The sequence below is a fragment of the Dermacentor albipictus genome, chromosome 3 (genome assembly GCF_038994185.2).
Source record: "Dermacentor albipictus isolate Rhodes 1998 colony chromosome 3, USDA_Dalb.pri_finalv2, whole genome shotgun sequence".
Taxonomy (NCBI): domain Eukaryota; kingdom Metazoa; phylum Arthropoda; class Arachnida; order Ixodida; family Ixodidae; genus Dermacentor; species Dermacentor albipictus.
Window position 1 is genome coordinate 180,767,519 of NC_091823.1, and position 14,203 is coordinate 180,781,721.

Below are 14,203 nucleotides of genomic sequence, written 5' to 3' on the forward strand. Positions count from 1 at the left end.
ACTTGAAGGATGCCGCAGTCATTGTGTGAAACAAGTTAGATAATATGTGGTCAATGAAGGTGTGCGAATTACCAGGAATGCATCTTGTTGGAAAGGTTATGAGGGGTTCATAACCATCGCTGTAAAAATAGTTTTTTTAATGAGTACAGTCTGAGGTGCTATCATCTAAAAGGTTGATGTTGATATCCTCCATGATGGCAACACCCTTCTGTTCCGCAGTCAATGTGGTAAGTAGTGCGTCTAGTTCATTACAGAAATCTGATACTGATGACAGTGAAGGGTAGATGCAGCCAATAATAACTTTCTTTGTGCTTGGTAGAATTGGGGATGGTATTTATATCGATACTGATTTGTAGTTTCTGCAAGAAAGCTTTAGAAGCTTCAGCTCGGGCCCAACTCCGACGTGGCCTATTCAAATACATGTAAAATGCAAAAATGTTTTTCCGAGATGACCCCTGGACCAATTTTAATGAAATTTGTTGCATTTGAGAGAGAAAGTTAAATTCTAGTAACTGTTAGAAGTGGAATTTCGATTTAGGTCTTGAAATATTCGATAGATTGGAAAAAATAGAAGCACGAAGTTTACAAATTCTTAGGTCAGCATCAAGAACAGATATCGCGGTTCTGTAAGCGGCATCCATTTGATCATTGAAAGCGGACAAGTTTGATATGTCATTTTACATATTGTGTGAATTTGTTATGTTGGTTACAAGGGTTCTGCAAAAGCTGTATTTCCATATTACTAATTTTTTTTATATTCATGTGTAACATATCAATTTTGTCCGCTTTAGATGTAGTATTAGATTCAATTCACAGAATTGTGTTATCACTTTTTGTTGTTGGGTTACAGAGTTGTAAACTTGATAGCTTCGTTTTTAGAAAATAATGATTTTTGCCAATTTTTAATAAAGAATTGACGACCTAACTCAAAAATTCGAAACCAACAGTTACTATACTTTAAGTTTTTCTTTTCAATGCAACAAACATCGTCAAATTTGGTGCAGTGGTTGCCGAGAAAAACGAATTCTCTTTTTACATGTATTTAGATACATGCACCCGAGCTAAAGCTTCCCCTTAAGATTGGTTCTCCGCTAATAGGACACTGCAGATGAGATGAATATTGCGGCTCCACCATGGTTGCTAGATAAACGAAAGCTCATGTTTGGAAACACATGAGCGAAAAGGGATATGAGGGATGTATATCCAAAGCTAGTTTTGTGAGGGGTTGCTTGAAGCTGCGAAAAGACAGTAAGAGACTGTTGTGCTCCTGTGAATGACGTTCAGATTGAAGGGCCGTCATAGGGTATTTCGCAAAGATGACGGCTGTGAACATGCAATGGACGTCCTGGGCATTCGCTTTTGCTGATGAGGTGGTTGTCGGCTTTCTGAGGGTTGTGCAGGCATTGTGATTAGATCTGTGTTGATTCGGTAACTGAAATGCGCCTGAAGACGCAGCTCCGATTAAGCCTAACAAGCTAGACAGTATGGCCAGTAGGGTGGCCGCAACACCGCTGGCCCATGTGATAACAGGTCACTAACTGTTGCAGAAAGCTTGTTGATAATATTGGTTGCGAAATATTGCATACGGGTTAGATTGATGGCTGTTGAAGTGGCGTTCAGGTTCACGGTCGACCAGCCAGCAACTATCATGAGCACGCATGCCAAGTCCGGCTGTGTGCTCGCGTATGGGTAGAAAGCTCCCAACTATGCGAATCTGTGGGCATTGGAGCACTGGACTCGCATATCCAATATGATCAGTGTGCCTTCCGGTGGCTAATTGGACCAATCTTTCCACTTGCTTCCATGCTTTCCACACATGCTGCTTTTGTAGTTCCTTCTGTTCGCATAGCGTGCATCGTTTCGATCGATCTGGTCGACCTGGTCAAACCTTGTTCCGATGATCATTGTGCGCTGGTTCCTTGACGTCAATCATTGACAATGGCTGAGTCATTCACTGAAGGTACTGACACTCGAAAATCAAATATTAAATATTTGATTCGCGAGTTAAAGTATTGGAACGCTCACTATTTGATTCGAAATTGAATATTCAAGTATTTGCACAACCTTAATTTTAATAAAAACTAATGTCGCAGCCTTGCTTGAGCATTCCATCGTCACCACTAAACTACCCTCACATTTAGTTCTCTCACTCTATGCATAGTCCAGTTATTCCCGTTGTGGATGGGAGCTGTAGCAAGGAAAAGCAGTCCTGATGAGCACAAGTCCCTCTTGTTGGCTACAGAAACATTCTTTGTTCAAACTCTGTCTATCACTCCACAGGTGACTTGTCGCAAGCAAACCAGTGCTTACTGGCACCTTTCACTGCTGTTACACCTGCATGACCATTGAAAACGATGCCAAAAGGAACATCCGCTGAAGTTATGCATATGGCAGTAGTCATGCTTTTCTTAGCAATAGGTCATCCTTTGGAGGCGAGGTTGTAAACAACACAAAGGTGATACACGAGTTGTTTGTAAACCTTGTGCTGCCTTAAGCCATGGATCTGCATTCGATCAATCACAGTTTTTGTTACTGATAAACTGGACTGAATTTCTGTGTGTGTTTGTGTGCAGACTGCTGTTTTGGACAGACTGGGGTGACGTGCCCAAGATTGAACGGGCTAGCATGGATGGTAACCTGACCACCCGAAAAGTCATTGTGCGTGAGGACATCTTCTGGCCCAATGGGCTCACCGTGGACTACGAGGCACGCAGGTCAGCCATTCCTACTCATATCGTGGCTGCACTGCCCCAACTGACAACCACTAGAAAGCTGCCATGCATACTTCCTAACCTAGATAAAACGAAGTCACAATTGGAGCAATAAACTTGCTTGTACCCAATATTTGTTGTAAATGTGCACGTGAAATCAAACTCTGGTGATTGCTTTGGTAGGATGATGTGATGACAGTGAACATGGCCTGCTGTCATCCTTAACATCTTGAAAAAAATGAAGTGCTGGGTATGGCTTCCAGCCCATCCAAGAATAAAAGAGCATTCTTTATTCACTTGTGGCTCAAGGCACATGCAAGTGCTTTGCACTCATGATGATGATGGCATGGGATGTGATGACGATGATGTTGCAGTTTCCACCTACGGTGCATTACTCAGCCGAAACCATTGTAGGGGTCGCATGAAGGGCTTTTGCTCGAGGTGAGCTCTGGGCCAGGATAATGTAACGGTTCTATGCAAGCGCAATCACGAAATCAACAGGAAAAGCAAAAAAAAAAAATTGCTTTCACGAAAATTATGTTGTTGTGAAGACGGCACAGATAGGGATTGCGTCGCAAAACAAAACTTTGCGGTCAGCATTTTGTTAACCTAATTTTGCAAACCTTGTGTGAGGCTATGAACCACATTGCCGGCAGCACAAAGTGCGCCCCATGCATCGGTCAGCACTGGCAGCACTGCCAGGGAGCTCTATTCTCAGTCGATCACTTTCAGTAGTACTTTCGTGAAATTTTGTGTATTGCGGCACGGGACACAGAGCAACAGCATTTCACGTAGGCAGCAGAATTCCTCCAGCACATGTTGCCTGTAGATGCCAAGCATGAAAGCAACCATAACTCATATTCCTGAAAGCGTTTAACCAAGAATACGGCCTCTCCGTGCAAATCTATGTCTGGCGACGCCGAACCTTCACAGGATGCCTGTTTAGTGGTAACGAAACCAGTGTTCTTGAAGGAAGCCATCACGGGTAGATGCATGACAGCCCACAGTGTAGTTATCATCTCAAGTGCCATAAGCAAATCCACGTTGGTGGGACATGGATTTCTTTGTTTCTAAAGCGAAGCTTTCTTTGCCTCTTCAACTTTCCCACTGCTGCTGCTACTGCTGCTTGGGCTGCTGTGGCTGCTGCTGTCGCGCACACCGTGTCGGGGGGGGGGGGGGGGAGGGGGGGAGGGAAGGGAGGGGGAGGTTCAGTGTGTATATATAGATGACAGTTGCGAATAAGAGGGAAAAGGGGATGGTAGAAACTCGTTTTCACCCCACTGCGTCGAATGTGTACAATGCCCTCTGGAGCTCCCTGGCCGTCGCCACATTAGCTGCTTGACAGTTGTAATTATCCATGACTCCCCTCAGAAGCATTGCAGAAACTGCAGTGCTGCTTCCCTTTCTACTAGCGTGCGAGGCCAGAGGAGATGCAGATAGAACTGTAGAGAGAAGAGGAGACGAAGGAGAGGGAGGAGAAAAGGCAGTTTCCATATAAGAGAGGGAGTACGGGACTCGAGAAGGCAAGGAAACCTACCGTATTTACTCGCATAATGATCGCACGTTTCTGTAAAAAAAATTGATGCAAATTCAGGGGTGCGATCATTACTCAGGTTAAATTTCCCATGAAAATAAACATTTTCTTTTTTCATCTTGCACTTGCTACGGGATGACAAGCAGGTGGCTGCCGCGGTCAGTGCGGGACACCAAAACAAGAATGGCAGCTGGCAGAGCAAGCCGAACGCAATTATTTTTCTTCTCGTGAGTACATTACGCGCATTGAAATAGTTTCTTCCGTATCAGTAATGAATAATATCATTAATATCGGTAAGTTTGCAACACTAAAGTAGCCATGTCCTCTTTGAGGGGACAGAAACAGAGATGGGTGCGCTTAGCTGGCAGTGACAGAAACACATGGCAGGCATGCTGCGGAAACTGCGGCATTTCTCTTCACTGCTATCCTAGCATGGCATGTTTCCGATAAGGGTGGGCGAATATCTTAGCTGCGTTACAAGCGTCAATGTATGAATAGGGTACACTTCAAACGTATCAGTGTAAACGTGGCCACTATCGTTGCCGCTCGCGATTTGTTACGTGCCCACGAGTGCCGACGAGAAGAATTGAAAGGCGTTCTTTACGTTGTTGTTGACCAAAACCATTGTGAAGCCTACAAATAATAAAGCCTGGGCAAGTGTGGTTGTAGCTTTTTGTTTTTTTCATGGAAGTGTGTAAAGTGATAAAAGGAATGAAATTGGGCATCTGCTTAAGAATATTGGGTGCTTGCAGACCACTCGGTATGTCTTCAAGAGTTGTTCGCGTAGCATTCGACAGGTAGTAAGCACGATCAGCATTAGCTAGACTTGGCACACAACATATCGCTGCGGCAAGTTCAGGGTGCGATCATTACACGGGAAAGAAAAAAAATATAATTTTGACGACAAAATTCCGGGGTGCGATCATTACGCGAGTGCGATCATTATGCGAGCAAATACGGTAACTATACGACAGCGGTTGCGGGTAAACAGGATAAGCTGAAGTTCAAGTTACGGTACAGTACGTTGCTGCTATTTCTGAAAAATAAATGCCATGCAAATATGTCAAGCGGGCAACTTATGCAGGGCGTGCAGACGCAGAGCCGCATTAATTAAAGAACACCGCAGGGTCCAGGAGACACTACGGAAACAGTCGGCTGTAAAACCAACACTTCTGCGCTCGCCGCATTAGCTTTGGGGCTATGGCATTGCTAGAGGTCGGGGGATTTGATCCCAATCGCCGCAGCCGCATTTCGATGGGGGCGAAATAGAAAATGCACATGCACTTAGATTTTGGGACATGTTAAAGAACATCACGGTGTCAAAATTAATCCAGAGGCCGCCACTACGGCTTGCCTCATAATCCGATTGTGGTTTTGACCCGTACAGCCTCATAATCCAATTCAAGTTTAATACTTCTGCCACAATGCAATGTGCCATGTGAGGAAATGACAATGCTCAACCCTCTGAGAGGTTATAAAATATGGCGCACAATGCCTCAAGCAAACACCTCTCCCTGTGTGTTCTGTGTACTATGCAGACAAACAGCAGTGGTGCACGCAAGGTAATGTTTAACATCAATTCACCGCTGTCGTGTTAGCCTAACTGTTGAAGAAATTAAGCTTTATTCGTCAACATCACCTCTAATTATCGTCAATCAAAGCATGCAGCACGGAAAGCTTCGCTCACATCAATTCCCACAGCGCATGGATCTGCATAACTTTTGTTGCACTTTTCTCATTGAGCTGTAGAGTGCTGGGTATGCACATGTCGGTAGACATGCGGTTGTGCCATTTGAAACGGGTGATCAACAAACAACATGGCTCCCATCACGTGATTCCAGCGCACGCGGTTGCTTCCAGCTCAGGGTTGTTTTTGTAAACAAAAATTACGGCAGAACTCGTCTCATGATGACGGTCAATAATAATGCAATTAACATCAGCAGGATGCAGAACCTGGCCTTTGGTTTATCTATTGTACCTATTTGCGTTTCTCGAGTGTATCAGTTCTTCGCGATAGAGCAAAAATGAAAAAACTCGGATCATCGTAGAATGGTATCCAGATTAAAATTTATCTATCAGCTTTTCCATGGTCACTTTAAAATACTGCGTGAACGTCGCATAACAGAGCCGCCAATGCGCTTTGACTGTACACAACACAACAAAACAGTTACGTAACCATTCAGTTACCTTGGCATGCATCAGTATTCCCCGTTTCCTCATGCTACAGTGAAACCTTGTTAAACCGTAGTTGACCGGAGCTGGGAAATAGTATGTACTAAACCGTAGTACTGCTTAACCGAAATAGCATGAGCTTGCCTACTTACCTGTCAAAAACGGAACTCGGAGAGAGTGCCATGAAAGGAGAAAAAAAAAAAAAACATACTGTATTTATTCACTTCGTGCAACAAAAGTGTTATGTTCGTTTGATGCCGCGGTGGCCTAGCAGCGACGACAGCGGCTTCAAACTTACTGAAGCTGCGAGCCAGCTTTTCAGCCAGCCCCCTCTTCTCGGCAAACACTCGCGTGGCAGATTCCTCGTTGGCGTTATGTATTCTCCGTGCAGGCGCGCGGTAGCGCTGCAGAAGTCGCAGGGTGCCATTTTCATTGTGGGGTGCTGTTCTCGTCGCGACGATTGCATTTGTGAGGCTGACATAATGTGCAGCTTCTGCCACTGTCCGGCCTGAATCGCCCGTGCTGTCGCTTTCCATGTCATCCTCATCACTGTTGCTAGTCGACACATCAGCAACAACAGAGGCAACGATGGTGAAAAGTCGAACCTCGTAGGCGACATCTCTTCGCGGTTGCAGCAGTGCTGCCGAGCAACTTCTTCGCATTCTAAATGCCACACACTGTAGTCAACAGCAGTTCCCTGTTGTGTACCAGTGCCAACTTCTTAGTGTCGCGTATTCATGCTCCAAACCTGCTCCATAGTGCCAAATTTAATGCTCCCAGAGCTGCTCTGAAACTTGCTTCTCCCATCCTCGGAGAGGATGCCTTCGAGGAAACTGCCGAAAATGTCCGGCGCGATTGCGGAGGTTCCTGTGTTTATTGGGAACTGGGGAAGTATTCTGTGAGAGTCCACCTAGTGGACCCGTTCATTTGTTATTATTATTTGCGTTCATTATTTTGCGTGCAGCTATGCAGGTCACGTCGCACGCCACTGTAGTCGCGTGCAGTCGCCTAGCGCTACACCATATGTGCCAAGTTCTATGGCGGGTTCTCCGCGCCCTTATTACGACAACGAACCTCGGGCTGCGTCACCACCATTCTGCCGGTCTGCCAACATCCGCCGCTCAACTTTTCCACGCCGACGCTCCCCATCACCGATGCGGCCTCGTCCCGACGCTCGGGAGGAGGAAAACTAATCGTTGCAGTCCATGAGGTCCATGCGACGCCCTCGAAACGCGGAAGTTCTCAACGTAGCCCGACCAATGTGATAGGCATGTTAGTTGACGGTGTGCGCACATATGTCTTCGTGGATACCGGAGCTGCTGTATCAGTTATGTACGCAAAGCTTTGTCGCTTCCTTCGAAAGGTTACGGCGCCCATTGCTAGATTCACCCTCCGCACAGCATATTCACCCGATTGCGGCGTGCACCGCTCGTGTTCTCGTCGAGGACGTTGTATACGCTGTCGAATTTATTGTGATTTCCTCGTGCTCCCACGAAGTTATCCCGAATTATCCCTGCACCCGTCCTTGTCCCTCGCTGTCTTTATGGTTCATTTGCTCGCGCAGTTAAACAATGTTCGCTAAGTTATCCCGGGGTGGGACTTTCTCGCCCGCCACGATGCCGTCATTCATTGCGTACGCGCCGAATTAGAACTGTCACCGATCTCAGATATGATGCTTGCTGATAATGCTTCTTTTGTGAACAAACTACTCGTCAGGCACGACACAAACGTTCCTGCCAACTCGTCAGCGATTGTATCAATGCAGTGCAGCAGCGTCTCTGACGCCATCGCACTACTTTCTCCATTGGGCCACTTTTATACTCGAAAAGGTCTGCTGCTGCCTTTTGCGACTGTGAACGTCAAACAGGGCTCCACAGCTATTTTTGTCTGTAACCCCTTCCCATACCCTGTGATGCTGCTTCAAGGCGAATGTCTTGGCCACGTGGAAGTGATCGACGCCGTACAAATTACGGATGTTCCCGAAGACACGTCTTGCGCCAGTTACCACACGCTCGGTTCTCTCTCTGCGTCCGACCCGTTGCCCACAGGTGTGTTCGATTCATCTATTGCCGATGGCCTCGCCCCACCTCAGCGTTTGCAGCTTCTGCGCATCTTAGAAGAATTTCGTTATTCTTTTGATCTTGGGCAACCTTCGTTGGGCCGGGCATCTGCTGTCACGCACCATATTGACACTGGCTCCCAACCGCCATTGCGGCAACGACCATATCGCGTCTCTGCCACAGAACGTTGTGTGATTAATGAGCAAGTGGACGATATGCTTCGCCGCGAAGTGATCCAACCCTCGAACAGTCCATGGGCATCTCCTGTTGTCCTTGTTATGAAAAAAGACGGCTTGGTACGGTTCTGTGTAGACTATCGGCGCCTGAGCAACATCACTCGCAAAGATGTGTACCCGCTGCCGCGAATCGATGACGCCATCAATAGCCTACAAGGACCAGAATTCTTTTCATCTCTAGATTTACGCTCCGGCTATTGGCAAGTACCCATGGCTGACGTCGATAGGCCGAAGACGGCCTTTGTCACACCCGACGGCTTATACAAATTTAACGACATGCTGTTTCGACTTTGTAATGCGCCAGCAACCTTTGAACCCATGATGGACACAGTTCTCCGCGGTTTAAAGTGGCACACGTGCTTGTTATCTCGACGACATTTTTGTTTTTGCCTCTGACTTCATCATGCACCTTCAACACTTACGGCGTGTTTTGACGTGCTTAGCAAATCCTGGCCTCCAACTGAACCTAAAGAAGTGCCGATTTGCAGCGCGGCAGCTCACGATAGGTTACGTCATCTCAAAGGATGGAATCCTCCCCGATCCAGACAAACTTCGTGCCGTAGCTGAATTTCCTAAACCGACATCCGTCAAAGAACTGTGCAGTTTTGTAGGTTTGTGTTTCTACTTCAGGCGCTTCATTCGCAATTTCACCGCCGTCATATCGCCCCTGACGATGCTCCTTGGCAGCAACGGACCTCTCCATTTGTATTCGTCCGAGTGTGACGAGGCGTTCACTAAGCTCCGTCGTTTGGTGACGTCTCCTCCCATTTTGCGCCACTACGACACCTATTATGGCACCTATTGAGGTACACACAGATGCCAGCGGTGTTGGCCTCGGCGCTGTCCTAGCGCAGCGTAAAGAAGGGTTTCCTGAATATGTTGTGGCATATGCAAGCCGTATGCTTACTTAAGCCGAGACCAATTACACCGTCACGGAAAAAGAATGCCTGGCGCTCATCTGGGCACTCATCTGGGCGCTTACCAAGTTCTGGCCCTATTTGTATGGTCTCCAATTTGATGTCGTCACGGACCACCATGCACTATGCTGGCTGTTGTCATTGAAGGATCCCTCAAGCTGGAACCGCATGGCGTGTTTTTCGCTCGCGAAAAACGCGACGGGCGGCAAACGCCCGCGTTGCCGCCGACGCGCGAGCACCCGTACGAAAAAAAGGAGCGGCGCTTTCGTGCCGCGTTTTCCGAGTTGCCTGACAACATAACTCTCAACGACATGTATTGTCTCTGTTACCGCATATATAATACGCCCTTAAACTTACAGAACACTACAATAAATATAATCTGAGTGTAATTAGACAGCGACATTTCTTTCCGAAGTGTACTTATCAAGCTTAACTTCAAGCAGCAATATCGTGTGCGAAACTGCGACTATGTACCTTCCGCATGCTGAGAAGCCGCTGCTTGTTTACAACTTAACATATAAAAAGGAGGGTCGGCCACTTACTACCGAGCAGAAGATGCGATTGCTATTAGTAAGGGGGATGCTGATACTGAAGCAAGAAAAAATGCGGGTCAGGAGGTACATGTGGGTGCAGCCTGCATGGTTGAGAAGAGAGCGAGCACCATACACTGGTAATATTATCAGCAAATTGTCTTGCCAGTATTAGCGATGAGACGCGACGCTTCTCCACTTTAGTTATTAGGGCCTCGTTGAAGGTTGCTTTGTTCATTTCAGGTGAACACGATGCGCGAACCAACACGATGCGCTAACGAAATCACGGTAGCACATGTTTTTCTTGACGCGCGCGCCAGTTCCACCGAGAAAAAAAAAAATTCCGCCAAGGAGGTTCCGTCGAGATGCGCAGAGAGCAGGGCTATCTGGTGGCAAAAAAAAAAAACCAAAATGCCACGTGACCAAATGCCACGTGACTTACCTGAACTCTGATTGGTGGATGCGCCGCGCGGCGCGTTTTTTACTACTCCGAGCAGGAGCACGCGGCGGCGCGATTTCGTGACGGATCAAGCTGGGCACGCGTCAAAATGACGCGCGCGTCCCACCATCTGCGCGTCAATCGCACCTGAAATCGCGCCATGCGGTTCCGCCTTCAGACCGTCTCACCCACTAGGTGCGTTGCTTACAGGATTACGATATCCGCGTACTGTACCGCAACGGACGCCAGCATGCTGATGGTGACGCCCTCTCACATTCTCCCTTGGCAGACGACAAGGCCTGCTGCGCAATATCCCAGCTTGACGTTTCTTCCGTTGACATTGGGACCATCGCTTCTGAGCAGCGCAAGGACCCCTAGATTGCCTCCATCATAGACTGCCTTGCTGACCCGTCATCGCAGCCAACTACTCGTGCATTGCGCCGTCAAGCTCGCCATTTCGCCATTCGCGACGACCTGCTTCACCGACGCAATTACACTTCTGACGGCTGCCAGTGGTTATTAGTTGTACCTCGAAGCCTGCGTTCTGAAATCTGCGCATCGTTCCACTCTGATCCACAGTGTGCTCACTCTGGACTTTTCAAAACCTACCAGCGCATCCGATGACGCTACTACTGGCGAGGAATGTACAACTACATTCAAAAGTTCGTTCGCTCATGCCCCGACAGCTTGCGCCGAAAATTTTCGCCCCACCTCTCGCTAGCTGGTCTGCAGCCTCTACCCTGCCCTACCCAGCCGTTCGGGCGCATTGGCATCGATTTGTATGGGCCACTTCCCCTGACGTCGGCTGGTAACCGCTGGGCCATTGTGGCAGTAGATCACTTTACACGATATGCTGAAACCGTCGGTCTCCCAGCATCATTCCTGCTTCGCCGACTAATCCTGCGGCATTGTCCACCTCAAGAACTGCTCAGCGATCGCGGACGCGTCTTCCTGTTGGAAGTAGTTGAAGCGATTCTCAAAGAGTGCCACGTTGTTCATCGGACGACTACGGCGTACCACCCTCAAACAAATGGCCTCACAGAACGCTTCAACCGTACGCTCGGCGACATACTTTCAATACGACAACGACATACAACAACGTTGCCTCCGACCACACGAACTGGGACACCATTCTGCCGTTCGTCACCAAAGCTACTACACAGAGCACCCCTGGATTTTCACCCTATTTCTTGCTGTATGGGCGACACCCTTCGCACATCATCGACACCACTCTTCCGTACTGGCCGGATGTATTCGAGTGCGTGCCTATTTCTGCCACGGTCAGACATGCAGAAGAGTGCTGCGACCTCGCACGGGCCTTTACTTCCGCTGATCAAGAGCGCCAGAGGAGCACTTGCGGTGACGCCACTGCCACGGTCACCTTTGATCCGGGAGCGCTCATGTGGCTCTCAGTCCCTTTAACTGCCCCTGGCCTCTCATCAAAACTGGTCCCTAAGTATGAAGGCCCTTATCGTGTTCTCGAACACGCATCTCCTGTGAACTATGTCATAGAACCAGTTGAGTCATCTTCAGACATGCGCCGCCGGGGACGGGACATTGTCCATGTCGACCGTTTAAAGCACAACTACGACCTGCTCATCGTGACGAGCTGTTAGGTCGCCGGACAGCTCCCTTCTCGCTCTCGGGGTTGATTGTAGAGAAGAGAGACGCTAGTGGGTTCATGCTACTGGTTCTAAACGCTAGTGGGTCGAGCGCTCCTGCTCAGCAATGGCTCTCGTGCTTGGAAGCTGTGACTGCCCTGCCCGTTGACGTTGTGCTGCTCCAAGCTCTGCCAAATAAACACCTTTAGGTATTTTATTTAGTCATACTGTTGGCCCAGAGGCTGTTACAGAGGTGGGGTACAGCACAGAAAATGAAAGTAACATTGTGTTCTGGCTGTTGAAGGCCCGATTGGCTGGGCTGCGCGTCTGCAGCAACCAGGTGCCACAGCCAATCAGCGCTTCAGCAGCTGACGAAATGAACATGTCCACTGGGTGCACTGTCTATTTCGGTAGCTACTGATTGGCTAGGGCCACTCGTATACTCCTCGCTCGTACAGCTGCATTCAATCAGCAGTGGCCGAAATGCACAGTCCACTAGGTGGAGTCTTACAAAATACCCGCCCTGGTTAGTGTCGGGCTCCATGACGTGTGGCGATCCCGCTGCACGCGGGAGAGCTGAATCGTGCTGTTTGGCTAGACGGAGTGCGCGCTTAAAGTGGCGGGTGCGACTGCGACGGCAGCATGTCCAGTTTATGCTGGCACGCCTTCGTCTGAGGCGAGCCTTGAGTAGTGTTCACTGAACTTGTCCGATGTTTTGGAAGTGTGTGCGGCAGAGACAGGTACTTCGCTGTTCAAAAAGGTCCTCTGGGAAATGTTGCCATAATCCAGTGTGTTGACATATGTGGAGGGAACCAACATTTCCCCGACTGTGGAGCTGAGGAGGCTTGGTACCCTGCCAAGGTATGCTGGCATGTTGGCGGGGTGCGCGGGGTCAGGCACTCGTAAATTTGTAGGGAGTGCGAAGTGGGTGCCGAAGCATTCCGACATATTCAAAGCCTCATTGGCTGCTGAAGGAGTAGCGCAGTATGTGTTTTCATGGCCCACATTTGCGTGTGCTATGCCTGATCGAAATTACAAGTTTTTCCTGGCCTGACTGTAAATATTAGCCAACGCCATGAGGTCGCTAAATTCGTACTGCAAGCTTGTCATTGTGTTGTGGGAGCCTTCTGCTCAATTGCATCTGCAAATGAGAATTCAGGTTGGGCACCAGTTGTAGTCTAGGGTTCTCTCAACCTGCCTTTGTGTGTTGTAAGTGTCAGAGTTAGGGTAGCTGACCCATGCCGTCGTCTGACTCATCCACGCTGAGGAAGGTGTTGAAGGGAGAAACAGGTTCTCGTCGAGAATAATGAGCACTCGGTTTATTTACAATATCTGCATGAGGAGTAGAGAATGTTATGTCTCAACAGTGTAGCATGACTGCATTGAAGAACCCCTGAGGACAGGGGTGTAGGCAAAGACGGGGGGGGGGGGGGGGGCGCCTGCTTTAAGCAACCTGTACTTAGCCAAGCTAGACAGAGACCTGTGCTCACGCATCAATGATACAAAAGTTGTTAAAATATTTCGATTTGTTGATGATTTTTTGGTGTTTGTGAATGTTCAGCCAGACAACTTTGACACAGAGTGTTCAGTTATTAGTAATATTATACGCGAGTGCCTTTGTCCTCTAGAAGTTACGTTCGAAGTGCCTATAGAACAAAAGATCAAATTTCTGGATGTTAAATTTACCTTCGGTGATGAACTAACTTGCTGGTGTTACAGTCCCCGGACAAATAAACCGTTGTTGTCATATCATTCAGCCCATTCTAAACTGGTAAAAAGAGGAATTGCGAAAATGTGTTTCACTAACGCACTTACTAAATCATGCCATCATTGCACTGACGAAGCCTTCACACAACAAGCCATGCGCTACATGAAGCAGGTTATCCCAATCATGTACTGACATCAGTAGCAGAGGGAATACTTCGGCAAGTGCAGCAATCAGGGACTGCTGAACGAGCGGAAAGAGATAGTAACCGAGAGAAAAAAAGACCAACAGTGATACC

The 14,203-nt window shown here is 48.1% G+C and overlaps 1 protein-coding gene across 1 annotated transcript in view; it reads left to right on the forward strand.

Annotated features, from left to right (window-relative positions):
- Window positions 1-14,203, forward strand: part of arr (low-density lipoprotein receptor-related protein 6) — a 319,317-nt gene that overhangs the window by 43,992 nt on the left and 261,122 nt on the right. Inside the window, exon 3 of the mRNA XM_065450135.1 lies at window positions 2,574-2,714. Coding sequence (XP_065306207.1) covers window positions 2,574-2,714 — 141 coding nt within the window. The remainder of the gene's footprint in view (window positions 1-2,573; window positions 2,715-14,203) is intronic.